The 27,720-nt window shown below is 39.4% G+C and overlaps 1 protein-coding gene across 2 annotated transcripts in view; it reads left to right on the top strand.

Annotated features, from left to right (window-relative positions):
* SARNP (SAP domain containing ribonucleoprotein) overlaps positions 1-27,720 on the top strand; it is a 39,310-nt gene extending 11,590 nt beyond the window's left edge. For both annotated transcript variants that reach the window (XM_020989967.2, XM_020989968.2), the window contains exons 6-11: positions 1,740-1,813; positions 2,280-2,308; positions 4,115-4,140; positions 5,449-5,517; positions 25,384-25,473; positions 27,411-27,720. In XM_020989967.2, coding sequence (XP_020845626.1) covers positions 1,740-1,813; positions 2,280-2,308; positions 4,115-4,140; positions 5,449-5,517; positions 25,384-25,473; positions 27,411-27,452 — 330 coding nt within the window. In that variant the 3' untranslated portion in view covers positions 27,453-27,720. The remainder of the gene's footprint in view (positions 1-1,739; positions 1,814-2,279; positions 2,309-4,114; positions 4,141-5,448; positions 5,518-25,383; positions 25,474-27,410) is intronic.

Genomic DNA, 27,720 nt, shown 5'->3' with positions numbered 1-27,720 from the left:
CAGTTGTCTCTGTTGCTCCTTGTTTCTCTTTTTGGGAAGCAGTCTTTGTACCTCTTCCTTTATTTTACATTCCCTGATTCCATTTGTGTTTTCTTTCACCTTTTATCTTTAGTTTGAGAAGTGGTATTGTTTTTTCACATCTTTTTTTCCCTCTCAGTTTCTCTAGTATGTTTCTTGTTTAACTGCATGTGGGAAAATATTTGGATTTTTCTGTAGGACAGCTAGTCTTCTGTTTTCTAACATTATGGTTTCAGTGGCAATCACATGAGATCTGGGCATGTGATCTTTAGGACAATTATAACCCATCTTACTTTGGGGTATGATTTGCCTGAGCTTTTCTGTAGAAAAATATTGGCCTAATGAACTAGCACATGTGAACCAGTAGGCGAGTCGAACCTTACTATTTCTCTGATACTGCTGTTGTGTAACTGATGATTGCCAAGTGTCATAGTAGCAAGTTTGAATCAGTGATTGTGTTTGTAAAAAGTGCACAAGAGTTGTGCACACATTTCTGTTTTTTTGGGTAGTGAAAAAACTGTTCTCTGACTCAAGGTACCAGCCAAGAGTTAGGGGATTGAGGTAGACCAAATTGGTTGAACCCATGAGAAGTAATAGGTAACAAAGGGAAATACAAAATGAGTTGCTTGACTCTAAGATGATATTTTTAAAATAAATTTTTATCTTTTTACATTATCTACATTTTCCATTGTATTCCTTCCCTTCCCGGAGAGCCAAGCCCTATAACGAGAGAATTAGAAAAAAAAATCAGTAAAACTAATGTTGCAAAAGTCTGACATTGTATACAATATTCTACATGTGTAATTCCCTCACCTCTGGAAAGAAGCAGAGGAAGGTGTTTTTTCACATTTAGGGCTAAACTTGCTTTCCTTTACAATGTTGATAAGTATATTCTTTTCCTCATTCTCCTTTCTTCATTTTGTATCAGTTCAAAGAAAGCTTCCCATGTTTCTCTGTAGGTATCATTTCTTACAGCACAATAGTATTCATTACTTTCATGAACTGCATTTTATTTAGCTGTTACTTCAAACAATGAGCATCTTCTTTGTTTGCAGTTAGATGATTCTTTAAAAGTAGTTTCTTGCTTATAGCTGAATTGAAGTCTTGTGTACTATAAAAGTTCTGAGGCTAGATATCACAAGGAGCTTTTTGCTGTGTGCTCTCAGAATAGTGAGTTAACAAAGCCTTTTGGGACGACACAGAGCACACTGTTCTTAAAGTTAAAGGTACTCAGCTTGACAGAATTTTCCATTCTTAGTTTTAGACCTGAGCCAGTTTTTTGGTTCTTTCAGATAGTCATCCAAATGTAGCTTCTATCTTTAGTTTTAGCTTCTTTCTTCCGCAGTCAAGAAGCATTTATTAAGTTGTAGGTAGTCAACAGAAATGAAACCATCCTTCCTCTCAAAGAGTTTACATTCTATTGGAGGGAGATTAAATTAAGCATGCCTCACTCACCCCCCCCCAAACTTACTTTTGTTTTTACTATTGTACTGGTGAATTCATTGTAGTTTCCGTGCTTTTACTTTCTGAAAAGAATCTTAGAGTCAGGTCCTTGCTTGAATGCTGCCTGAGTGACAGTAGTTTCTGGGACTGACATTATTATTGATCTTGTTCTTGTAAGGAGTTCTCAGTGTTCTAAAGAGCTAATAATCTGGACTTCTTTTTCAAAAGAGGCCATATTGGAACTTCAGTGGATTTTTCTCATCACCTTTCTCTTTCAGAGGATGCAGAAACGAGCTGAGCGATTCAATGTACCTGTGAGCTTGGAGAGCAAGAAAGCTGCCCGTGCAGCTCGGTGAGTGTTTTTTAGTTATTAAAATTTAAGGGTATCCTCTGTGGCATCTATAACAACGCCCATGGGGGTGGGGAGGAAATGGTGGCCATATCTTTGGGGTGTAACTATGTAGATGTACTCCACAAAATGTAGACTGTTTTCTTGTTCCTTTTCTAAGCATCTCTGCTGATTTAAACCTATTGTCAACAGGTATGGCTTCACTGCTCAGTAGACAAGAACCATATTGTTGAATGCTAGTTCTGATTCTTATAAGGGTTTTCTGTTGTACCTCTATGGGCAACTTTTTTTCTTCAGCATGAGAGAGAGAAAAAGCCCAGTCTCTTTCATGGGGTTGTTAGAATTAGCTAATGATTGCAAAAAGCTAGAGATCACAAGCAAGAAGTGCCATATGTAAGCCTGACAAGAAACAAGAGATAGCCTAGAGTGTGAACAGCTTCCTAATTCAGCTTTGTTTCTCTTTCTGCAGATTTGGCATTTCTTCAGTTTCAGCAAAAGGTAAGAAACAGGGGATGCTGTCAGAGTTTTCTCTTGGTTTTCTTTTTGGTTCTTGATTTTTTTTGGAGTGTCAGGCTGAGTTCCCCCAAATTAGTAGAATAGGTTTTGGTTTAGAAAACCTCGAGAAATCATCTCATCTATCTTATCTCAGACCTTAGATCTTAAGCCATCCTAGGCAAGTTAAAGAAAAATGGTACTAGTTTTAGAAGATGGAAGTGTATGCCAACATTTGCCTCCCCTTTCTGGGAATCTCATTTCTAGATTTGCTAATTCATTCTAGTGTCTCATTTAAAAAAAAATTCATGTTATGTATTGGATAGTAGCTTTGGGCCTGGTTTGCTGAAGTAGACTAAGAAAGAATTTTCATGCAGAAGAAAATGAGGAATAAAAGCAAAAGTCCTTTCATACAAAAAATTTTAAATCTCCAGATCCCATAATCAGAAGTTGTTCCCAATGATTTGGAAGATATTTTAGACTATTTTAGAAAGAGTACCCAAATTGATGTTATGGTCAAAAACCTACAAGATAATGAGAATAATCTGGAGGTTATTTGGAAACACATCTGAAAAGAGAAATAACCTATACCGTATAAAAACAATAGAATGTCTATTCTAGGAATAATGGGTACAGTTTTGTTTATCTCAGACATATAAGGGAACTAAAAAATATCAGATGTTAAACTAAAATTAGGGGAATGGGATTCTGCTTGGGTGGTCTAAAAATTGGAATACTTGTTTTGCAAAGAAAAACCTAATATAGAAAATGAGGGGGCAGCTAGGTGGCGCAGTGAATAGAGCCCTGGTCTTGGAGTCAGGAGGACCCAAGTTCAAATCCATCCTCAGACACTTAACACTTAGTAGCTGTGTGACCCTGGAAAAGTCACTTAACCCCGATCACCTCACTAAATAGCAAAAAAAAAAAGTGAGCAAAATTAAAGTCATAAAGGCTATGGATAAAGTAAGCACAGACTTAGTTGTTAAGCTGTAGGATTCTAGAACCAGGGACCATCTCTTGAAACAAATGAACTAAGACAAATAAAAAGAGGGGGGTGTGTGTGTATATGTGTGTGTGTTGTGTGTGTGTGTATATGTATGTATACATATATATGCTTCTTTTTGTCTTAGTTATATATAAATGTGTGAAACTTTAATCAGACCTGTTTCATCTTTATAGGGACCTCTCAGTGAGCAAGCTCTCTCTACCAATGCATATCAGCACGTGTTCCTTAGCTTATGGTTTTAGAGAGTTACCTGGGATGTTATTGAGAGGTTAAGTGATTTGCCTTACTTTCCACAACCAGTAGGTGTAGCCTTCTTGAATCCAATGCCAATTCTTGATTACTATCTATATATACTACACAGTATGCTGCCTTTTAAACTAAACTTTAAGGGAAACTTATGGAAACTTAATACACCAATACATAACAAAAACTGAAAATAATAGTTTCAAAACTAATTTGGATAAATTCATACACGGTAGCTACATAATGGGGCATTAAGGGAAACTAGTGTGTTTTAGTAACATTTTTAACTTTTGAGGTTTATGTCAAGAATGTTAAATATACTATGGCCCTTTTTATCATTTTAAGAGACAGAATTCTAGCCAAATTGACAATGAGTCTGATCCATTACAGCAGTACTTATGTTCTTTTGTCTAAATTAAACTACTCTTGCTGCACTTTCATCAGTGGTTCATTCTTGTCTTTTCCTTAGTGGGAATAAAGAGTAACTGTCTTTTATGTTCTCTTGAGGAAGTATGTGTTACTCTTTCCAAACAGTAAGTTGACTTCTGTGTTTGCTTCCTTAGGTTTATCATCTGACACCAAACCTATGGTAAGAAACTTTTTTTGTCCCTAGTAGAACCAGACTTTTTTCCCCTTAGAAATGAACTTTTTAAAGTCACCAGCAGTTGATAGGCTAAGATTTTAGCAACATTAAGGGCTGTGCTCTGGGAGTCTACTTAGCTTCTTCCAGGAGCAGAACCCATATTTTAACCCCTCACATTTATTTTTAGATCTAGGGGCTTTTTTTCACTTCCTCTTCATACTCTATTGAGCACAGAAAATTCTGATGTCGGAAGAGGTGGGTAGTTGAATAGGGAGACTTTGTTTTCCCCATGCTCTTTTTGTCTCCATTTCATCAGGAGTAGAGAATTAGCACATCTTTCTGAGTTACTTTGACATTTTCTTCTGCATGCAAAGATTAATATACCGTCACAGCTAGTGAAGAGCACACTTAGCTTTTAGTTCTCTGGTTCTGTAGTTTCAGGCCTTGTTGATGGTGCTGGGTGATGTCTGACTTAAATTCCTACCCCCAAAAATGTGTTTAACTCTGCTTGTAGTTCAGCTGTGCATTACAGAGAGAAAAAGAAAAAAATAGCCATTAAAAATAGAGTTGGAAAGTAATAAGAATTGTAATAAGATATCGTTTAACTCAGTGTGACCATTCTGTGTTGTCTTGCTAACATAAGCAATGGGAAGTAGTTGTGGAGGGGAGGTACTCCCTGATGCCTGGCCTTAACTCTTTTGGAGATACTGTTCATTGGATGTGGATTGAATCCTTAACTAACCAGAGGCTCTTGTGGTACTGGGTTCTTAATATCAGACCTCCAAGGAAAGGGGAGGTAAAATAAATTAACATCAGTAATCTATGCATTTGGCTTAAAAAAAAAAAAGAACGAGAGCAATATTGTTAGTTTCTGCTTTGGCCAGGAAGAGATGGAAACTGAGTTCTCTGTATCTACATGCAGAGATTATATGTTAAGAGTTCATTTTGAATTGGAAATGATGAATATTTAAAGTGGGAGGGGTATAAATTTTTCAAGCTACCCTTTTCCGTATATGTTTGGGAAAGTCTGATTTTAAGTCCTATTTAAGGTTATTACCTTTGACCATTTTGTAAAAGACAGGGCTGAAACTTGCACAGCTTTTTCAGACCCATTTCAGGATCAGTGGGATGAATTGGTGCCATTGTTTCCTTTGTGGAATTCATTACAGAGCACTCTTGAAGACCAGAAATATTGATGGGCTGATATCTACAATGTTATTTTCTGTAGTTTTTTGCGCTGCACCATAGTCTCTTTTAGGTTTTTCTTTTTTGAATTTTGAAACATCTACTCACCTGTGTCCTATATTTTTGTAGGTAAACATGGATAAATTAAAGGAAAGGGCTCAAAGATTTGGTTTGAATGTCTCCTCAGTCTCCAAGAAGGTAAGGTGTTCTGGCCCTAAGAACCTTTTCTGTACTTTTAGAGCAACCTGATAAAGAAGAATTGATGCCTTTCTAATAAAATAGATAACTACTCTCTACTTCTGGTGAATGCTTTTGAATTCCTTCTCTCACTGTCTTTTGGTTACATTGTCAAAATAGTTATCAGGTTTTAGTTTTCATAATTCTTACCTAGTTTTGTCAGTTGGTAGAGCTTGCTATTTCTGCCAGGTATAGCTGGGCCTTCCCCATTAGGTTGCTGTCCTCTTTGTTTTAAATTATTAAATAGAGTTATGTAACTGTATTATTCTAGGCTCCATGAAAATTATGTTGAAGAGACACAGCCTTGCTTTTAGGTAGAAGATACCCAAAACCTAGAATCTGGGGCTTCTTGGAACAGAAGCAAGACAGCTATTGTTATGTATTCTTCCATTCTTTTGATTTCTCTAGCATCACTTAATTTATCAAACAAGAAATGATTGTTTTAGAATAATTGTATTTTGTCCATTTGTATGATTGTCCAGTAATTGTTGGAATAACATGTAGGGTGACCAGTTTCTCAGGACATGATTGGTACTGGAGACTTGGGTAAGAATATAAGGAGATCTATAGCAGGTAGTCTTTTAATCTCTGATTAATCTTCCTCTAGGAGGAAGAGGGCTAAATGCTTCCTGGCCTTGAGATGATAGTTGAGTAAGGTTCACATGGTACAATATTTCAGACCAGTCAAATGCTGTCTTTGGCTCTACTGTCTACCTTAGCGTCAAATGTATTGTTAGCAGGCTGACCAGGGGAAGGATTTGAACTAGTAGCGGATATGATTTTGCTTGAAGAAAAATGCTTGCACTGGGACAAAGATTGAATACCTATCCTACACTTATGTGGCACTGACATAAATGGGCTACTGTTAGTATCCAAAGCACGTGGCTAGGCTTAAGTGCTCATTAAACCTTTAATGTTTGATTGTGGAATGGAGAAGAATATCAAGTATTTGATTTTTCTTGAGTGACATGAAGAGTAGCAGATGTGTAAACTTAATGCAGTTTATCTGGGACTGGGAAAATTAAAAACCAAAAGGCAGGGTGTTTCTGGTTGCATTAATATTTTACTGGAAGACAAGGTTAAAGGGATCAATGGATATGAGACTTGGGCTCCCCTCTACTTCTTTCCTTTCTGTCATCAAGCATCAGGTTGGTGGGGAATTTGGAGGACCAAGAAGCTTGTCATTGCTAGATAGATGGATGCTCAATAAATACTTAAATGACTTCACTCTGTTCTCTTTGGGTGGGAATATTAGTTTTCTGTGATCTTTCTGAAAGTCCAAAGTTCACAAATTTGAGCGTTATTTCTTTCACTGCAATTCATAGTAAGAGAATGAGGCTTTTAAAAATGACTACAAAGCTACCAAAGTTCCTGTACTACATCTAATCATCCAAGTTCTTTATTGAGGACTTGGTGCACCTAGAACAGGGTCTTACACACAGTAGGCATACTAAGTTGGAACTTGGTACTGCAACTGAGCATTGCTGCTATATGTTATCAGGCCACGTATTTCCCAGTGTTTGTATAATGTATAAAGAGGTCAAGGTTAGCGGCTTGGTAAAGTTTGTATGTTATCTAACAGTTAATTAACTCATCAGTTAACACTGAAACCCTAACCACTTATAGTATTGAGTCATGCTTTGCCCTTCAGCATCTGTATGGGCATCATTCCTCTGTAGGCCTAGGCTAGATATGATTAGAGTAGTGGGGCAGCATGAAATTTTTCTGCTTCTCCCTAATATATCCTGATAGTGAATTCTTGTAGAACTTATTCCATGGCTGCACCCTTCGTATAGTTTTTGTCTTCGGGTTTCCTTGATCCCACTTGAGCCTTAGTTCCCTGGCCAGTACGTACTTCTCAGTGGGTTCTGCTGGACCAGTAGTTAGACTGAGGAGAGCTAGCTTTGGTGAATAAACTTTTAATTGTTGGAATGTGGTGTCTTTCCCCAGTATCATTGGAATAGGGCATGAACAAATGGCAAATTTGAAGAAGCCTAATTACTGCTATTGTTCTGGGCCAACTCTTCCATGGCTGACTTGCCTATTTTTGCCTTCAGTTCCTTGAGTATGTTATATGTGTCATGTATTACGTAGGCAAGGAGAAATCTGACATTTCTTCTCTCCTCTCTTATTGTCTCTTCTCCCTCCTCCATTCCTCCCTTCATTTACCCCTAAAGAAAGGCCAACCAGTCCATGTTTCAAGCCTAGGTCCTTGTGAATAAAACCCTATTGGTTTAGGATAATAGAAAGTGACAGGACAAAGAATGGCACTGGCATTTATAGACATTTTTACATGAAGGGGTTGTAAATATTCCCTTCCAAATGCTTGGGATATTTGTGAATGAAATTGACTGCCTTTCTCATATAAACCACACAATAATTATAAAGTCAAGAGCTGGAGATAAAGGTTCTGAAATTGGTCCTCTAATATGTTTCCCTCCATTTCCCACCACTGCTGCCCCTTTCCCCCCAAAAAATCCTGAGCAACACTGAAGAGAATTTTCCTTTTTGATTGACTCTGCTTAATCATGATATGTGAGGCATGGAATAGGTAGAAAGGACATTGACTTTGGGAGTCAGGATGACCTGGGTTCAAATCCTGTGTCTGACTTTTTTTTCTTGATAATTTATTTATTTTTAGTTTTCAATATTCACTTCCGTAAGATTTTAAGTTTTAAATTTTCTCTCTCTCCCTGCCCCCCCAAGATGGCATGCAATCTTATATAGGCTCTACTTATAGATTCATATTAAGCATTTTCCTGTTAGTCATGATGCAAAGAGTAGTTAGAGCTAATGGGAGGAACCACGAGAATGAAGCAATAAAACAAAACAACAAAGGAAAAGGAGAGCAAATAGTATGCTTCCATCTGCATTCAGACTTCATAGGTCTTTCTCTGGTTGTGGATAGTTTTTTCCATCGTGAGTCTTTTAGAGTTGTCTGGATTCTTGTATTGCAGTGAACAGCCAAGTCAGTCATCGAGCAATGTGTTTGACTTACTGTGTACAATGTTCTCCTGGTTCTGTTCCTTTCACTCTGCATCAGTTTATATATAAGTCTTTCCAGATTTTTTTGAAGTGTGCCTGCTCAGCATTTCCTATAGCACAAATAGTATACCATTGCATTCATATACCTTGTTCAGTCATTCCCCAATTGATGGACATCCCCTCAATTTCCAGTTGTTTGCCACCACAAAAAGAGGTGCTATAAATTTTTGTACATGTGGGTTCTTTTCCTGTTTTTATGATTTTTTTGGGATACATACCTAGAAATGGTATTGCTGGGTCAAAGGCTGTATCTGACTTGTAACAGCTGTGTGACCCTTAGCAAATCATTAAACCTCTGGAGTCTCAGGGGTGTATGTATGTGTAATGATGTATATAAATGTGTATAAAATGCTTTGAGAAGCTTAAAATGCCAATGTGTCAACTAACATCATCAACTATGTCTCACTTGTGTTCAATTAATGGTTATTTTTTTTTTCTGTGAGTCAGTTTTCATGCTTAGGAAATGGCCATTCACAGCACTGACCCTACCATTTTAATACCTAGCCTGGCATATTGGAGGCTGTCATTTCTGAGAGCAGTGAGAGGTGGGTAGAGGGAATAAGAATGTGGGACGTGGCTTAGGTGACACACAGTGGTCATAGGACTTTACCTTGGGTAAAAACTAAATCTAGGCTTAGAGTTATAGAGTTACCTGAGGCAGCTAAATTGAACTGATTGTGTTGGTTTATTCTTTCAAACATAGGCACACCTTGAAAGGTGAAACTTGATGCTTGAGCTGCTCATAAGAAATCCAGCTCAACCATTGAAAATCCAAGTTTAGGCAGCTTGGGGGAGGGGGGTCTGTTTGTTATTGTTCTACCTGGGAGTCCCCGTCCTTATTTCTTAACTGAGAAATTTAGGGAATCTAACCATGTATACACCTTAGAAACTAGCAAGCATGGGAGTATCTCATCTCTAGTAATTTGCAGGAGATTTTCCTTACTCCCTTAATAGTTTGTGACCAGGCATTCCATACTTTGAGCTTTCTGAGTGAGTTTTTGGATCAGATCCTCTGAAACCAAAAGTTACTTTTCCTAAGTTCAGAGCCCTACTATCCTCTTGTGTTTGAATATAGGTAAGAAACCAACTGTTTATCTACAGACTGTCTCCCTATTTAAAATAATGATAGCAGTTCACATTTATAAAGTACTGGGCAGTTCCAAGGTGCTTTTACATATGTACCTCATCTCATGTGATCCTCACAAAATCTTGTAATAGGATTGGCTCCTTATCACTTCTAGGATCAAATATAAAATCTTCCATTGGTGTTCCAAGTCCTTTATAAGCTAGCCTTTTCCTTTGTATTCTTCTGTAATCCAGTAACAGTAGTCTTCTTGCTTTTCCTTCAGAAAGTCACTCAGGTCTACCAACTTCAGGGAGGCATTTTCTCTTCCTTTTTTTTTTTTTTTAAATAAAGGCAATTGGAGTTAAGTGACTTGCCCAGGGTCACACAGCTATTAAGTGTCGAGTGTTTGGTCTGAGGCTGGATTTGAACTCAGGTTCTTCTGACTTCAGAGCCGGTGCTCTATCCACTGTGCCACCTAGCTGCCCCTAGGGAGGCATTTTCACTGACTTCCCCCATATCTGGAATTCTTTCCCTCCTTACCTCTGCCTCCTGGCTCCCTTTAAGTCTCAGCTAAAATTCTAGTCTTCTACAAGAAGCCTTTCTTGATTCCCCTTAATGCTCGTATCTTCTCTCTGAGACTGTTCTCAACTTATCTTTGTGTGTGTGTATATATGTGTATGTATATATGTATATGTACATATATGTATATATCCTCTTTGTACGTAGTTGTTTGCCTTATGTCTCCCACAGTAGACTGTGAGCTCCGTAAGAGCAGGGGCTGGTAGGGTGTGTGTGTGTGTGTGTGTGTTTATTTTTTGCTCTTTGTGTCCCCAGCGCATGGCAAAATGCCCGGCACATAGTAGGCACTTAGTAAATGCTTATTGACTGACTAGGCTCAGAGTTGAAAGGAAACTTGGAAATCATCTTTTCCACCCTTCCTTTTTACAGTTGAGGAAATTGAGGTTCAAAGAGCTTAATTGACATGCTTAAAGTTACATAGGTGGTAAGTGTTGGAACCAGCTAAGAATTGGATCTACGTCTTATGACTAGAAATCTAGTGTGTTTTCTACTGTGCTATGCTGTTTCCCTTAGGCATGACTAATATTTTCTAGATGAGAGAATTAGCAGATCAAGGTGAAGAGTAATTACCAAGTCATTTGACTCAAGCGTAGTCCTATTTCCACTATAGGACCTCCTCCATTTTTAAATGATGCCATTGTTGGGGGGTTAGGCAGAAGATCCTTTGGTGGATGAGGAATAGAGACTGGAGGCTGTGGTGGTTTACATGAACCTCTAAGGCAACTTTTATATATCAGGTCACTGCTAGTTTGTATCAGATACTTTATAGACCAGTAAAGATGCTGTACCCTATCCTGCTTTTTTGGAAGGAGATTGCCACTAAAGAACTAGAGGGGAAGCTGGCTTTCCCGTAGGGTCATTTCTGAGCACAAGAGGGCACCAGTGTAACCAAGCATACATGTCCATTGTGGCCTGTTGTTGGTGTATTGGTCTCCATTCAGCCTTAAAGGGCTGGTCATCTCTTCTTTTTTAAACTGGGCTTTGTTAGATGTGGGTCATTAGGGCATAGGAAAAAAAATGGGGAATTGGGCAATTAATTTAAAATTTGCAGTGCTTTGCACACAGAAGGTATTCAACAAGGGTTTGTTGAATTAAAAATAATATTAGGGGTCACTAATCTTTTTCAGGCCAGTACCTTAAAGATTCCGCTCAGTAATCATAGTTATAAGGGAACTCACAAGTCATCTAGTGTAACACTCATTTTACAGTTGAGAAAACTGAGGCCCAAAGAGGTTAAATGATATATCTAAGGTCCCACAGGTAGTAACAGTGTTTTTGTGGTGTCACACTGTAATGGATCTTGGTCAAGGCCATTTGTACCTATTCACAAAGTAAACTTCATACACTGGAGCCAGTGCTTAGGGTGTTATTAACAAGGGCTATGTAAGAATTTGAGGAGTTATAAGATGACCTTAATTTTATTTGAGGAGTTATAAAATGACTTTAATTTTTAAAGTAAATAAGAGAGAGATTAAAGTCTAAGTACATATAGGTCAACCTCCTTGACTTCATGCAAAAGAATCCACAGATGGCAGAGGTAAGTTGGAAAATGGGCTACTCATTAGGCCTGGGGTTCTCTTAAATTAAAAATATTATTAGGCAACAGCATCCAGGTTAAATGTCCTTACCTGTTTTTCTCTATGAGATATCTGTATGATGGGCAATGAAAAAAAGGACTAGATGATCCCTTGAATAATGTCTAGTTCTTAATATTCAGTGGGAGGTGTATAGTCATATAATAATCCCCTCTTCTCCCCCCGCGAAATCTGTCCCCCAAAATACTTTTGTTTTTTCCTTAAAAAACTCTTCTTGAAACTTGAAGTTTGGAGGCCAAGGGCTTTCTGCAGGTATATAAATTGGGGTCAGTGATCATGTTTCGGGACAAAGCTAAGACTTAACTCTAGATTTGTCCAATCTTTTTCAGTGAGGTTTGGCATCTTGGAAAAAGAAAATCAGTCAACACTTGAATCATTTCTAGTGTCTTCCTAATATTTGGTATTCTAAAAATAAATGATGAGAATTGGTGGGATGGGGACAGGTGGGGAGAAGACTTGGTGATGTTTATCTCTTTTTGAACAAATCTTTAAGTAGTGGTGAAGCCCCTTAAAGAGGAAACAATAGGGGAAACTCTCTGACCTCAGTTTATCCCGTCATCTGGTTCTTCATTTGTCCCTGCTGAGGAACAGAACTTGTCTTTTGTCTGTAACACAAATACATCTTCACCTCCCTCCCTCCCTCCCTACTCTCCCCCTTTACCCACCCCACCCACTCCACTCACTCTTTTCTATTATGGTTCCAATCAATGATGTCATTATGTGTGCCATTCAACTGCTGTTGAACCACTTGGCTGTAGGAATTTGGAAGAGCAAAGGGCAGAATGGAATTTTTCTCTCCTGCTTAGGGCTCTTGAAAATGTATTCTAATTTTAACGGAGAAATGGGAGTCAGATTTTTTTTCTTTGCTCACCCACCTAGGGCACTGGGGATTCTATAAACTTTACCTAAGCCTCTATTAGGGAAAAAAAATTAAGACAAGGAGAGCTTAGGAACATATAATGTAGTCAGGGCAATGTAAGAGGCAAACAAAAGAAAGAATTGGAGAAAGAAGGTGAAAATTTTTTTTTCTTTCTTACTACATAATTGGAGCTCTGTCTATCCAGCTGACCACAAACTGGATACTTGGCAAGTTTCTGATGAGAAATCATGCTCCTTGTTTCCCCTTAGTGCCGTGGTAATAATTGCTAAGACTTTCCTAAACTGTTGGAGTTGATCATTAAGATCGTGTGGCCTTGTCCTTAATTTTCTTTTTTCCCTAACTTGAAGAAATGGAGATCAGAAAATTGGTAGGGAGGAAAGTTCCCCCTCCCCCATACACATACAGCTCTGCATTCCTTCTTGGAGTGTGTCAGAGCTGATGACTTTGATAAAAAACAAGTTTTACTCCTCTCTGTGGTCCCCCTGTGGTCCCTGCCCCAGAGTAAACACAGCCTGGGAAGGGAGTCGGGTGGCTGGAATCTGTTGAGTCTATTTTGCTTTTAAACACCTTCAACCATATTGTCAGGCAAGTTCCTGGGTTGGGGTACTTACCTAAGTGGCGTCAGAAGAAATTGGTGGCAGTCTGGGTACTCAGAAGAAATTTTTTAAACCTGCCTGTTGAAGAGATTGGATCTGGAAAGAATGCTAGGAGTCTTATATGTGGGTGGCCTGGACTGTGCTAACTTTTTTGTCTTTATTGGGGAAAAAATATGTGTGTGTGTGTGTATTTATATATATTTACCTTGTCTAATGTTCAAGTAGTATTTAGTATTTTTAATAACAGCCACCAAAAGAACAAACTCATTTTATGCCAAAGTGGCTTTTGTTAATCACTTAAAACCAGTATTCCCATTTTTAAAGGTAGTGAAATATCAGAAGCTGAAATTATACTTGGAGGACTTTTGTGAAGTCAGTTTTTGACCTTGTGATACACAACTCCCCAGTTTTCAAGTGAAATCATTCCCTTTGGGGCTCTCATTGTTAGGATCTAGAAACTGTTAATGTCTCTTCATTTCCTTTTCCTCTACTTCTAAGCCCCATATTCCTTTCATGGTGGTTAACTGGGTTTCATTTTCCTATTCCCAGATCGGAGACCAAGGAATAGCAGTGGGGATGTTTTTGTAATGGACACCAAGTTGGAGTTAACATGGTTTATTGAATCATGAAGGCAGTGAAGTTGAACTATTAAGGGCCAGTACAGAGGATTGCTTTAGAGATGGATGATTCCTGGGCTTTAGAAGTGTTCTTAAAATTTCTTGTTTCCTTCATGACATCGGCTAGAATATATATATGCATGTGTTCAGAGAAAATTATTATATAATACTCATTGCCTCAGGCATACTGCACTTTATGCTTCAGTATAGGGCAAAAGAAGAGCAGGCTTAACTGGAGAATGATTCCATTGAAAACCTAAGTGGAAAGGATGACAGATTTACAGGTTGTACCTCCTCTCACCCATATTCCTCTCTGCCCAGTGTTGTACATTTGACTAGAAAATGTGGGAAACTGTCTACTTTTAATCCTCCCTCTCCTGTCCCTCTCCCACATTTTCTTTACCAGTATTTCAGAAAACTACTCATTATGTGCAGTTTGAGTCTAGGTGGTTGACCATGCCTCTCTCTCTCTTTCTTTATATGCCTTGATTTTTGTTTGATCTCTGGTCTCTGTCCTATGTTGATTTCATCACCTAACTACTCTGGTGAAGAGTGCTCTCCTGCTCTGTTTAAACTCCAGCACAGGTGTGTTCTTCATAGCCAGCTGTGACCCTTTTCCTGTCTCTTCATCCACATCCCTGCAGGGGAGATCCTGTTTGTAGGAAGTGTAAACTTTAATGGGAGGCCTGGGTATAACTTACATAGCTCCCTCCAGGGCTGCTGTAGGGAAAATTTGTGGTGTCTGTGTGAGTTTTCCGGGACATGGCCTGTTGAGCCAGAGAGTAGCCATGCAAAAGACTGGTAAGCCAGAGAGTAGCCCTCTTTGTTCTATGCTGGAATTTAGTGTTGATCTGCAACTTGTTTAAGCCTTTTAGAGAACATTTAATTTTAGGAACTGATGAATAAGGACCCAAGCATCCCTGATCTCATAACCTTTGCAGAACCCTTTGTTATCCCTTCTTTATTTCCTGTATATTATGGATAAGACGTTATACCCCTTGGAGTTGGTGCTTTCTGCCGAACTTCTTGACTGTTCTGGTCTCTGCATTACTTCTCCTTAAAGACAACAGCTTCTCTACCTGGATTCAATAAGGGAAGTAGGAATCTTCAATAGAAATTTGGCTTCCAAGTGGAGTGTCTCAAGTGTGAAGCCTGTATTTCCTCTACCTGCTTTGCATTGTCCCTTCAGTCATTCTGAGCAAGACCTAGACAACCTCTTTTGGGGCATTGAAGCAGAGGAAACTGCTTTATTGGACAGGATAAAGATGGAAGTTGGTGGTGGTGGGGCAATATTTGGTTCTGGGTCACCTATGCAGATCCTGTAAGAAGAGGACGAGTCATCCATTCCCTGGTGGTCCTGGATTCTGGTTGATATTTAAACATTAAACATTAAACCTCCCCCTTAATTCTGTGAAGTTAGTTCTGATCTGAGTTGGTTCTGAATGAGATGGTTGGAAGGGAGAGTCTAATAATTAATTTGGGAAAAAATTCACTGGACTTTTCCCTTTTCTTCTTTGTCTCGATGTGTTGGTTTATAGTCTGTCCTGTGTACTTTGGTCTGACTGGGGAAGAGACTTTTTAAAGGATAAGCACATTTAGATGAATTTAAGAGACGGGGGGGTGGGGATGACAGCCGTGTGTTTAGGCATTGGAGTGTTTCAGAGAGCAAAACCATCAGTTGATGTCATTTATTCTGAGTATGAAATTGGAAGCCCAGTTACCCTGGAGTGTTTCTTAACCTTTACCTCTGAGAAGTCAAGGCCATGTCACCATTAATCTACTGTCACCTAAAAGCCCCTGGGCTCTGCTTTTCATCTGATCATTCTTCATGTGGTGGTGTACAGGAAAGTGAATACAAGGCTCCCTCTTTTCCCCTTTTCCTCTACATTCTGTTGGAAAAATGCAGCACGTCCTGGAATCTACAGTCATGTTAATATAGCCATTCCCTGACACAGAGTGGAATAAGCTGTCAAGGTGTATATTCAGGGTAGGCCATCTCTGATTGATCTTAACTTTTATCTTTCCATTCCTTCTGGAAAAAGGGTTCTGACCAGCTTCAGCCTCAGAGACCTGACTGATGGTGAAGTATTCCTCTCCTCCCTGTCACGAGAGAGTGGATTGTAAATGTAGAATGAGGCATATATTTTCAGAGATTGCACATGTGTTTTGCTTAACTGTACTTTGTCGCAAGTACAAAGAAAGGCTTCTTGGTAGGACAGGTGTGGTCATTGGGAGGTAACAGTTATAAAAGCATCCATAAACATAAGTTTTTAAAGGTCCTAGAAAAAAAAATACAGTGACAGTACCTAAAATTCCAGTAGCTTTTCTGATAGATGCAGAATAGTTTCACTGGGGATGGGTCTTTAGATTAGGATCTATACGTTATGTTTCTTCCTTATATAAATAAGTGAGTGGGGTAATGACTGGCTGGGCTTCTTATACTAATTTGGGAGCAGTGGGTGTCTTACTTTAAGAATTTAAGAATGTTACTGTAATTTGAACCACAACAAGTAGTCTCTGCTTTATATTCTTAGGAAATTCTGAGTACATATTCTCTCACCTCTTGGGTTGTGTCTGGTTTGCTATATGTTTTTCATACAGTGACTCAGATCTTTCTAGGCTTTTATTCCACTTACAAGTTGCATTTGACTTGAGCAAGATGGGAGAACCCAGTATGATCTTGGAAAAGTCATTTTACTTCTCTGTGCCTGAGTTTCTTCATCTTTAAAATTGGGGGTGGTAGGACTAGGTTATCCCATAAGATCCCTCTCATCTAAAATGTAATTCTGTGACTACCAGTAATAGAACTACAGTTGACTCCTTTTGACAGGGTAAATAGGCAGAACCTAAAGTGATATTCCTTGTTGCTGATAGGTTAGAGGAAGAGAGGCTGGAAAAATGTCTTCCTTGAGATTCAAATTCAAAAATAATTGAGAGTCAATAGGGAGAGATTCCAGAAGAGATGGCCTAGACTAGAACACAGGTCCCAGGTAGAGATACTTTGTCTTTGATACTTCTCTGTCCAGAGAAGGAACAGCCTTATGTTGGAGTAGAGGAGCAATGGTACCCAGCTGCCATTGTTGCAGCCAACTATTGTTCAGCTTTTAAAAAGAAGCAGCCAGCTGCGGCCCTTAAGTTAGAATCTAATTCTGATTTCCCAGATGAGACTAATGCCAGACCACTCTGTGCACCATGGAAACCATTGCCAGAGCCCTCAATTTAACTTTTGTAGCCATGAAATGAGTTCCCCTGGTCCCTAGGACTGGGTAATGAGGAATTTTTAAATGGTTCACTTTCTGTTTGGAAAATGTTAGGGCAAGGCCAGAAGCAACTACATAACTTTGCACAGGAGATTGCATCCTGTCTTCTAGCCTTCCTCAGAATTTGGATGTCATTTTTTCACATTGTATATTTGCCTTGTCATCACCATAAATCCCCCAGTCACTTCCTTATTCATCTGTAATTAATAGGAATCTTGTTATTAATAAATAACATCTCATGTTCAAGTAATACTTTCTTATTTACAAATTGCTTTTTACCCTACAACCCTGTGAGGTAGTACAAAAGTTATTACCCTCATCTTGAGAAAACTGAAACTTAATGAGATTTCAACTTATGAAAAGTCACTTAGCTAGCAAGTGTTAGAGATAGGGCTTTTCCTGGGTCTTTTGACTCCAAATTCAGTGTTCTTTTAACTAACCACTCTTGAAATATGTATTCCTTTTCTTTGTACGTCACTTACTTCTCTTTTAAGGAATATTTAAACATTGTTGGTACCCTGTTCTCAAAGTTAAATGACAACCTTCTTTTCTGTTAATAGTTTTTAAAAAGTGGTCAGTGATATGGACTGTCAGAATTATGTTATTAGGTGGTTTTACCTAATTAAGTTCTGTAGAGTATATTTTGTCTGGAAGTGTCTCATGATAAAAAATATTAGTACATTTTTAAGACAAATAAAACCAAGATTTTAAGATTATATCTAGAGATATAAATTGATTCAGTCTCTTTAAATTCCTCTCTTTAAAGCTGTCATTCTAGATCATCTAGTCCAGTAGTTCCAATCCAACAAGCAATTATTAATCATTTACATATATTATGAACAAAATATTTGCTAGATGCTAATGTTAAAAATACAAAGTGAGAAATAGCCTTTGCCTTCAAGAAACTAAGGCACACATCATTGTTTGAGGTGGAAAGAACAGCAACAACTAGAGAGATCAAGAAGAGATTCCTGAGGGAGGTGGCACGTGAAGGAAGACGGGGACTCTAAGAAGCTGTGACAAGGAAGGAATGCATTCTGAACATGGAGTTCACCCTGGGCAAAGGAATGGAAGCAGGAAATTGGGTGCTGAGTTAGGGGAACAGCAAATAGGTTAATTTGGGTGGAACATGAAGTGTGAAATAAACCCCGGAAAGATGTGCAAAAATCAAATTTTGAAGGGCCTTAAATGCCTACCTGACAAGTTTTTATTTCATACTAGAGGCAGTAGGGAGCCATTAAAAGTTTTTGGGAGTGATATGGTTGGATTTATGCTTTAGTAATATTATTTTGGCAATTTGGGAAAGATGGATTGGAGTTTGGAAGACACTGGAAAAGAGGAGTCCAATTAGGAGACCATTGCATTAGGTTGGGGGAAATGATAAGGACCTGAACTTAGGATATCATTAGGAAATTAGGGATATTAGGATATCAGGATATTAGGGCCTGAACTTAGGGCCTGAAGTAAGGGAGCAATGACTCCCAATGTAAGTGATATTATTAGTATTCATTGATTGAGAAAATACATGGTGACCAAAACTACTCTGAATTCAGTAATGCTTTTAAATGAATTTGTATGGTTATTAGTCATAGGAGTATCTATATAACATTTTAAGAATAGTAATATGTTTATTTGGATAAAGTCTCCAGAAGGTGTGTTTGCTTGATTGGTATATTGAATTGGTGTTACATATTTTCTTGGAGTGAAATAAAGGTTAAAATGACAATAATTGGTGTCTACTTGACGACCTTGTGCCTTGTAATAACTGTGAAGTCTGAGGACCACAGGTTGGGAAGTTGTAATCTAGTTCAGCCCCCTAATTTTATAGATGAGGGAAGCCCAGACAGTTTGAGTTGCCCAAGGTCATACAGCTTAGTAGTAAGCAGAAAAACCAGGCCTCAAAATCAAGTCTTTTGACTCTCTTTCCATTGTATTACAGTTGTCTTGGCAACTTCCATGTGCAGAAGGAAGGTAGTCTAGATTTTCAGGGACCTGGAAAGAAAAGATAGATTGGATAGATTTCTGTTGATTGGTAGAGAAAACTCGAGTTTTACTGGAGTCCTGGATTCTCATCTTCAACTTTGTCCTTTGAGACTATTCATTCTTTAATATTCATTTCACTGTTTGCTATAGGAAATTGTTCCTTGACTATTCCGGGTGATAGTTGGACTCATTTAGGAAATAGAGTTTATGCTAATTGTAGTCTGTTTTGGATCTTTGACTTTGTGACTTTTAAAGTAAATAATCATTGCCTAGCATTTTTGACATCATATTGGTAGCCAGAGGCTGAGATGTGAATCATAAAGGGAAGTTTACGGGTCCCTCAGTTGGTTCTCTACTCAGCCACTGCCATATGCCTCATACTAGATGAATATTAAAATCATGGAGAAGACCAAGGTTGAGGTGAATGCTGAATAATGGGATGCCCTCCTTAATTGAAATCAAAAAGGCTTTCATCTTGAATATCTCATTGCTAAAGATGGATTATGATTTCACTTTTCTACTTCTTGCCAAGTCATCTCTACTATCTATACAAGCTTGTTTTACACTTGAATCAGTGGCAAGACCAAGGAAAAAGCCAGGTGACTTCTACTTCCTTTGGCTTCTAGTCCATCTTTGGGTAGTATGGATAGTATGAGAGAATTGTTTATGTTCATATTATTATCAACTGTGGTCTTGTTCTAGAAGCCACAAAGTGAGGCTGAGAGAGACAAGTAGTAGAGAGAAGATAACCTGGGTGCCCTGTATGTATTCTTGTAGAGAATTATCCTCTCTGGTAACCTCAGAGGCGATGTGTGTTTAATAGAGGGAAATGAGGTTTTGATTGGAAATAAAGTTTATTGTATCCTAGGCCCAGCTACTTCTCTTCTCCCCCCCCCCCCCCCCCCGCCAACATGAACACTCATAGAAAGAAGAGAGATCTGTAGTCCGTATTAGACAGCTTTTGATGGTGGGGGTGGGGGTAGTGGGAGTGCAGAATGGGTAAGGGAAAGGTTTGTAAATGGGTATGACACTAAGCCAGAGGGGTCAGTGCTGCCCACAGATGCACAACCCCATTTGTGCACTTGAGCATGGCCTGGGGGAGCAGTGGGCCTGATGAATGTAGAGAGAGCTGCGTTTTGATCGAGGTAATTTCCCTCAGATGGGTTCGGCCATCCCATGAATCAAAACCTGTCAGCAAGGAGCTAAAGATGGAGTGAAGTTTATTGTACGTCTGTCTCCATGCGACACCATCACGCTAGAAGGGTCAAGTGAGAGAGATCATTAGAACTGCGTTGATTTAGTGGGCCTGTTGTGCACTTTCCCTGCAGGGCAAGATGGAAAGAGGCTTTAGCCTGGGAGCAGGGGATGTTGAAGGGGTGGAGATGGGAGGGCAGGCAAGCACAAAATAAATAAAGCCCTCAGCTGGGCAGGAGCCATTTTCAAGGCAAAGTAGGCTGTGTGGTGGTAGTGGGGGGTGGGGGGGAGGGGTGTTATATTATTGTTCTCTCTGGAGCCCCTGGTGAATTTGGAGCAGATGCTCTGCCTAGGTCCCTAGTAGAAGCACCAAAGATCCAATTAAAAGGGAAGCTCACTGGGGGAGAAGGATTCCCTGAGAATTTACCTCCCCAGAGGTTAGACATAATAATAACAACAGTTATTATTATTATTATTATTAGTGGAAGGTGATGAGTGATGGTTGAAAGAGTAATCTTCCTTGTTCTTTGCCTTCTCCAGTCCTTCAGCATTGATTTGAAAGGGTCAATATCAGCAAACATGTTCCATCATTAATTTTTTTTTTTTTTAGAACACAATAAATTGAGCATTTTGTTGAGGTGGGTCGCAGAGCCTAGGGAATAGGTCAGAGTTGTCCCACACAGCATTGGCTTTGCCCACAGAAGTGTGGATCACATCTATGAAATGAATGAACTCTGAGTTTTAGTTAGGAACTAGAGAAGAGTATTTGGTTTTTTTGTTTGTTTGTTTGTTTTCACTTTAAATGTCAGCAACTTTAATTCATAGGATTGCCAGTAGTGGCTCTACACACATGACAGAGACTCTGAGCTATTACAATTAGTAATACTGAATTGGTTTCTACTATGACATTTCAGTAAGGTGTTGATATTGCCCCGTGCCTCCTGCCATTCACCAAAAAGGTATGGTATTTACTCTTTTTTATTCCTTGTCTTTTCTAGGAGATTATGACTATTGCTTAAGGTGATTGTATATTTTTTTATAAAGCATTCAACCTGCTTTCTTCTTGACTGGGAGACTTGAAGGTTTGGAGGAGCTACATTTAAGAGGGAGGACTTGAGGAAATTTGTCATGAGTTTGCTTTTTTTTTTCATTCCCAATTCTTAGATGTTATGGGACAGGCAGAGTAGGTCACGATGTAAACTTTTCCTAGTAACTTACATGATAAGGAATATCATGGAATAAGGAATAATTCCTAAATAAAAATTTTAGTTGATAGAATAAGTGGAAATGAGTCCCAGGAAGGTAAATGTAGGGAATTCTTTGGTCTAAACCAAAAAGCGAAGGGAGGAGACTATTGCTAACTCCTTGTTTTAGGAAGATAACTAGAGGAAGTAGAAGGAAATAGGTTTTTGATTTAATTTGTAGATGTGAAGTGTTGGGGTCCTGAGTGGTAAGAATGTAGATTTAGACATATTTCATAGACCCACCAACTTAGTATCCTCCTTCCTTTTCTTCTGGGACATGACTTCAGATGTGCTGACTTCACCTCATTAGGATTGTGAACCCTCTTTTAAACCTCCTTGTTTCTCTGCTTAACATTCTGTGTTTTACACAGAATGTGTAATTGATAATAGTTTTACCTTGATAGGATCATAGGTATAGAGCTGGAAGGGATTTCAAAGGTCATCTTGATCAACCCCTCATTTTGTAGATGGGGACATCAAAGTGTCAAGAGGTGATGTGACTTGGCCAAGGTTACATAGTCGGTAGCAGAGCTGGGATTAACAGTGTTCTGTAATTCCAAATCTAGTGTACTCCTTCCCTGACACATATAAAATCACTTTCTAACGTATAGATGGATGAAGTTGTAGTCTGCATGCTGAATATTTCCCCTTCCATCATTGACTTCCTACTTTAAATCAGCCCTGAGTTTCTTTCTGTCCCTACCCTATACAATTAAATTCTGATCTTATAATTTGCTGAGGGCATTTGATTGTCTCAGACCAGTCAGTCAGTAAACATTTATTAAGTGTGTATGATGTATCAGGCACTGTGCTAAGCCTTGGGAATACAAAAAGAAGCAAAAGATAGGCCTTGCTGTCAAGGAACTCACTATCTAATGGGGGGCGATAGCAAGCAAATATGTACGAACAAGCTACCTACAGGAAAAATAGGGAATAATTAAAAGAAGGAAAGCACTAGGGTTAAAGATTGAAGAATTAAAGAAGATGGGATTTTAGTTGGAACTTGAAGTCAGGGAAGTCAGTAGGTAGAGATGAAGAAGAATATTCTAGACATGGAGGACAGCCAGAGAAAATGCTGGGACATGAGAAATGGGGTGTTTTGTTCAAGGAACAGCAAGGAGGCCATTGTCAGTGGATGGAAGAGTACATTGGCAAGGAGTAAGGTATAAGAAGACTGAAAAGATTGGGGGTAAGGGGTAGAGGGAGTTGGTTATAGGCTTTTTTTTTTTTGGCTAGGTAGTGGGGTTAAGTGGCTTGCCCAGGGTCACACAGTAAATGTCATGTGTCTGAGATTGGATTTGAACTCGGGTCCTCCTGACTCCAGGGCTGGTGCTCTTATCCACTGTGCCACCTAGCTAGCCTGGTTATATAGGACATTTAAGGCCAAACAGAGGAATTTGTATTTGATCCTGGAGTTTGAGTAGGGAAGATGACCTGTGCTTTAGACATATCACTTTAGAGGCTGAAGGGAAGATGGAGTGGAGTGGGGAAAGAAGTAAGGCAAACATATTCACCAGAAGGCTGTTGCAGTAGTCCAGGCATGAGGTGAGGAGAGCCTGCAAGAAAGCAGCGGCAGTATGAGTATCAGAGGAGAGAAGATACAGTCAAGAGATATTACAAAGGTGAAATCTACAGGCCTTGGCAACTAATTGGATAAATGATGGGGTGAGAAATTGTGAGGAGCTGAAGATGAAACCCAGGTTTCAAGCTTGAGGGACTGGGAGGATGGTGTTGCCTTTGACAATATGTGCTTCAAGGACCCATGACTATCTGTGTGGGTACTCCTTCCACAAGTGTACATTGAAGTCCTAGTATGCCTTAGATGGTATTTAAAAGTTGCTATGGCCACAAATTTCAACATCCTGTAGTCTGCCTGCTGATCCAAAAGCTTAGGTAGGTTGGTTCCCAGAAATACATTTTGACTTCTAACCAAAACCTTTTCAGTGTGATAGGACCTGGCAGAGCCTGTGATTTCATATAGTGCTTTATGAAGCACATCACAAAAAAAATACCTAATTTAATCTACAACAGACCTTTGAAATAGGTATCCTCATTTTACAGATGAGGAAATTGAGGCTCAGAGAGGTTAAGTGAATGCTTGATGATGATGATTATGAAAATAAAGCAAGAAAACTATGCATGAAATGGAGTCTGCCCAATTAAAATGGTCTGATTATGAGTCCAGAGGTACGTATGAGTAGGAATTTCTTCAGATTTTAATAGATTTGGAAGACAAGTGTAGCAGGATCGAAATTAATAAGCTGCTCAGACTCTAGGATCCCAAGAGTCTGGTCTTCTAGGAGCTTGACTCAATTTTAAACAGTTGAGCACAGTTGAGGTGCACAGCTGCACTCTTCCTTACATTAGAGGAGATTGCTAGGAATGTGGGAACAAAAACCGGTTCCCTTGTTGACTGTGGAGTGGAAACTTAGCAAACTTCCCATATCTCTCTGAATTACTTACATGACTTTGTTTTTAGTCTTCCTTTTTAGACATCTTGAGCTAGAGCAGGCTTTCTGTGGGAAACCTTCCTTAGAGCTATAGCCTACCTGTGGTCAAGCTTCATGAGGAGGAGAATTAGCAATGCTTTCAAGAAATATAAACTCCTGGGGGCTGTAAAAAGATCCAGCTCAGAAGCACCAAGCAGGAGCTCGTTAAATAGTTTGCTTGAGTTCTTTCAGCCTGGCCTGGGGTTGGTTATCTTTATTACTGGTTGTAAATAAAGCCAAAGAAGTTGTCCTGTCCCATGGGGGCCTCCAGGATGGTGTGAAGCAAAGGGAGGGGGGAAGACCTCTGTCTTGACGTGGCAAGGGCTAGAACATATTTTCTTGGAAAAACGAAAACCAAAACTGTTCAGGTATCTCTCCTTAATTTTGGATGTTCACCATTATTCTGGGACTGACCTTTATAAGTTTTGACAGTTCCCATTCTTTTTCCTTATGCCAAATATGTGTATATATTGAATCTTGAAGTTGTAGAGGAAAAATCCATAAGACTTTTCCAGTCTTGAAAGTTGCTGGAAGTGAACAACTTCAGTTAAATTAACAACAGGAGGAGGGTGCTTGGCTCTGACCAATGGCAGCCCAAACATCCTCAATTTGCAAGGCAGACAAGTGCACATGGGTCCTTTGGCTGCTTAGATAGCCTTAGAGACACTAGTTGTAGCCTCAGCTTTTTTATTTATTTATTTTTTTTAGCTTTTCCAAATTTGTTCAGGATTTTATGTGACACTTGTGGGAAGACTCATGTCATATTATTTTTTCTATAGGCCTTTAGATATCCTCCTGTTCACCCTAGACCCTGACCCTGGCTTGCCAGTTGGGCCTGTTGACCATCTTGGTCTCCCCATTTAGATAATTTAACCTGTCCTTTGTAGGTATGGCTGTTCTCAGAGTGCAGCCTTGAATTGCCAGAGAAATTTAAGTCAAATGTCTTGAGTTGAGAGATTTGATTTTTGATTATTACTATTGCTGCTTCTTGGCTCAATCCCTTTCATGAATGAAAGGCTACAACTCCAGTCTAAATTTTGCTGGTTCTGAGGACTAGCCATGTGCGGACGGCTCCACATGCTGCAGCCTGCAGTTTCTCACGTGGCCCCCCTACTTGGTGCCTGCTTTGCTAATTCCAGCTCTAACCCTGGAAGAGGGAGGGGCACAAACCAATAACTAATCAATTATAGCTTTGCTCCACATTTTTCCCCATTCACCCAGGGTTCTTGTGGTCAGGAACCATATTGTTTCAACAGTTCCACTTATTGTCCCTGAACAGAGTGAGGATGATGAGAAGCTGAAAAAGAGGAAGGAACGATTTGGAATTGTCACAAGTTCAGCTGGGACTGGAACCACAGAGGACACAGAGGTAAAAATATGACAAGGGAGTCTCTAGAAGGGAGCAGAGTAACTTCTCTAGCATTCTTAAGAAGGTTTTTTGAATCAAAATGCTCTGTCAGTTGCTTCACATTTCATTTTGGGGGTGATAATGTACATATTAATTATGATCAGTAACCCTCCAAATAATTTTGATGAAGGCCATTTTTGCTCTTAGAAGACTCACTCACAAACTGCCCAACCCAGCAGAGATATGGACTCAAATAAATGAAGTCTCCATTCTTATCACTTTGTTTACATAAGCCTGTATTGATATGGAAAAAATGGCTATAAGGGTGAGTTATCATCCAGCCATCTTCCTACTTCTAATATCTTAGACCTAATCCTTACCTCTAAGAACTGATGTATTGACTGGTAATACATGTAAGAAGACTAACCCAGTGTATAAAGAAACTAGGTATAAACCTGAAATGTAAGTACAGAAAAACCTATACCATAGTGCATCCTTAGGATTATCAGTCAGTGATGCTTTTCCGCTTTGAGATTGAGAGTTAAAGGAATGAGTATTCCACACCTCAATTCTATTTTTTATTCTTCCCAGATCTTACCTCTTCCTATCTGTCTTCAAAGTGACTGTTGATTTCCAGTGTCTTACAAAACCATACCCCTCTGAGGCAGCTTGAGCATTAAATATCAAGTCATCTTTATAAATAAACCACTAAAACTTCAGTGTTTTACCAACCTACTCCAGCCAGAAGGACTTGGGATTCTGGGAGTAGCTTCAAAAAAGAGGACTGAGTCCTTCACTCTGATCTCTGCTGTCTCCTTCCAGAGCAAATGGGTATATGTTTTTGGGAGTGGGATGGGAGAGATGGGGTCTTCATTGTTAGCTGCGTGTAAAGACAAAGTGTTATATAGTATTGGTAAGTTGGCTACTGCAAGGACTTTTGGAAATAAATATATGTTTATTTTGGCTTAAAGTTTTGTACAAGATTTAGTTTATTTTCAAAATTCCCAAGCTGATAAGGCCATGAGGATGAAGATTCTTATTTAGAAGTCAAGGAAGGAAGAGTTGCCTTTGCAGGGGAGAGGGGGAGGTGTGTGTGGGAAATAATCCTTGAGACAGATAGAGTTCACATGAATAAGAGGGTGTTTTTGTTTGATGCCTTAAGACTTGTGTCAGTGGTCCAGGTGGTAATAGGGTAAAGCCCATAGGCACTCAGTTTCTTTAGATGAAGTCTAAATGTTACCTCCCTGTGAATAGCATGGCATCTTCCTCCTACCCCTGATGACCCCCTCCAGTGAAAAAAAAAACTCCTTATTTGCTGGGGTAGGGAGGTGGCAGGGGTGAGGATGAAGGACTCTGTGCTATTTTGTGAGGTCACTCCCAGAACAAAAAGGTCTTTTTGCAGGTTTTGTGCTCTCTCCAGTCTCCCTCCCTTGAGAGATCCATGATTGGGGCTTCTGTTTCCCCTCCCTCTAGCTATTTATTCTGTTAGAGATGAAGATTTATATGCCTCTCTCATGGATAGGCTTGGAGGCCTATCAAGGAGCTGCTGCTAGGACTTGAATGCCTGGGAGGGCATCCCCCCTCACCTTCCCGTTGAATAGCACAGGGTTAACCCTTTGCCCTTTGAAATCCCCCACCTCCCCATGCCTAGAAGGCTTTTCCAGGCATTTCAAGAGGCCATTGTTTCCAGACCTACAGTAAGACACTACCAAAGCTGAGTGGCCCTCCTTCCCACAGGAATCTTACTATTTTCCATCCTCTTATTTATTCCCCCCTGTTCTGGCCTGGGACTTGGAGAATCAAAGACCTGGCTGCCAAGTCCAAGCCTAGGCTATCACTTGGGTTTGGACCTTGTGACAGTTCATGTGAATTTGAGCTAAGGAAGCCAGGAGCCTAGGCTACTGTTCTCCTTCCCCTAAACCCTCTCTAATTTTTCTCTTCTAATTTCCTCTTCACAGGCAAAGAAGAGGAAAAGAGCAGAGCGATTTGGTATTGCCTGATGAGAAGTTTTTGCTGCCTTCTGCTGTTGATGATTCCCATCTCTGATTCTTCTTGGTCATTTACATACCCACATGTATACAGACAGGCACCTTCCTGGGCTTTGTCCCCTGATGAGGGGAACATGTATCCCAGATACATACACAAGCCCTCTGCAGCAGTTTTAGCTTTTTGTCGTTACAACTTCAAGGTGTTTTTTTCCCCTGTTGTTGTTTTTGTTTTGTTTTATTTTTTAAATTCTGGTTGTTAATTAAAAAAATTTAGAAAAGA

Source organism: Phascolarctos cinereus, unplaced genomic scaffold, assembly GCF_003287225.1.
Source record: "Phascolarctos cinereus isolate Bilbo 61053 unplaced genomic scaffold, phaCin_HiC Scaffold_1;HRSCAF=81, whole genome shotgun sequence".
Classification (NCBI taxonomy): domain Eukaryota; kingdom Metazoa; phylum Chordata; class Mammalia; order Diprotodontia; family Phascolarctidae; genus Phascolarctos; species Phascolarctos cinereus.
The sequence above is the reverse complement of the archived record's forward strand: the minus strand, read 5'-3'. Positions and strand labels throughout refer to the sequence as shown.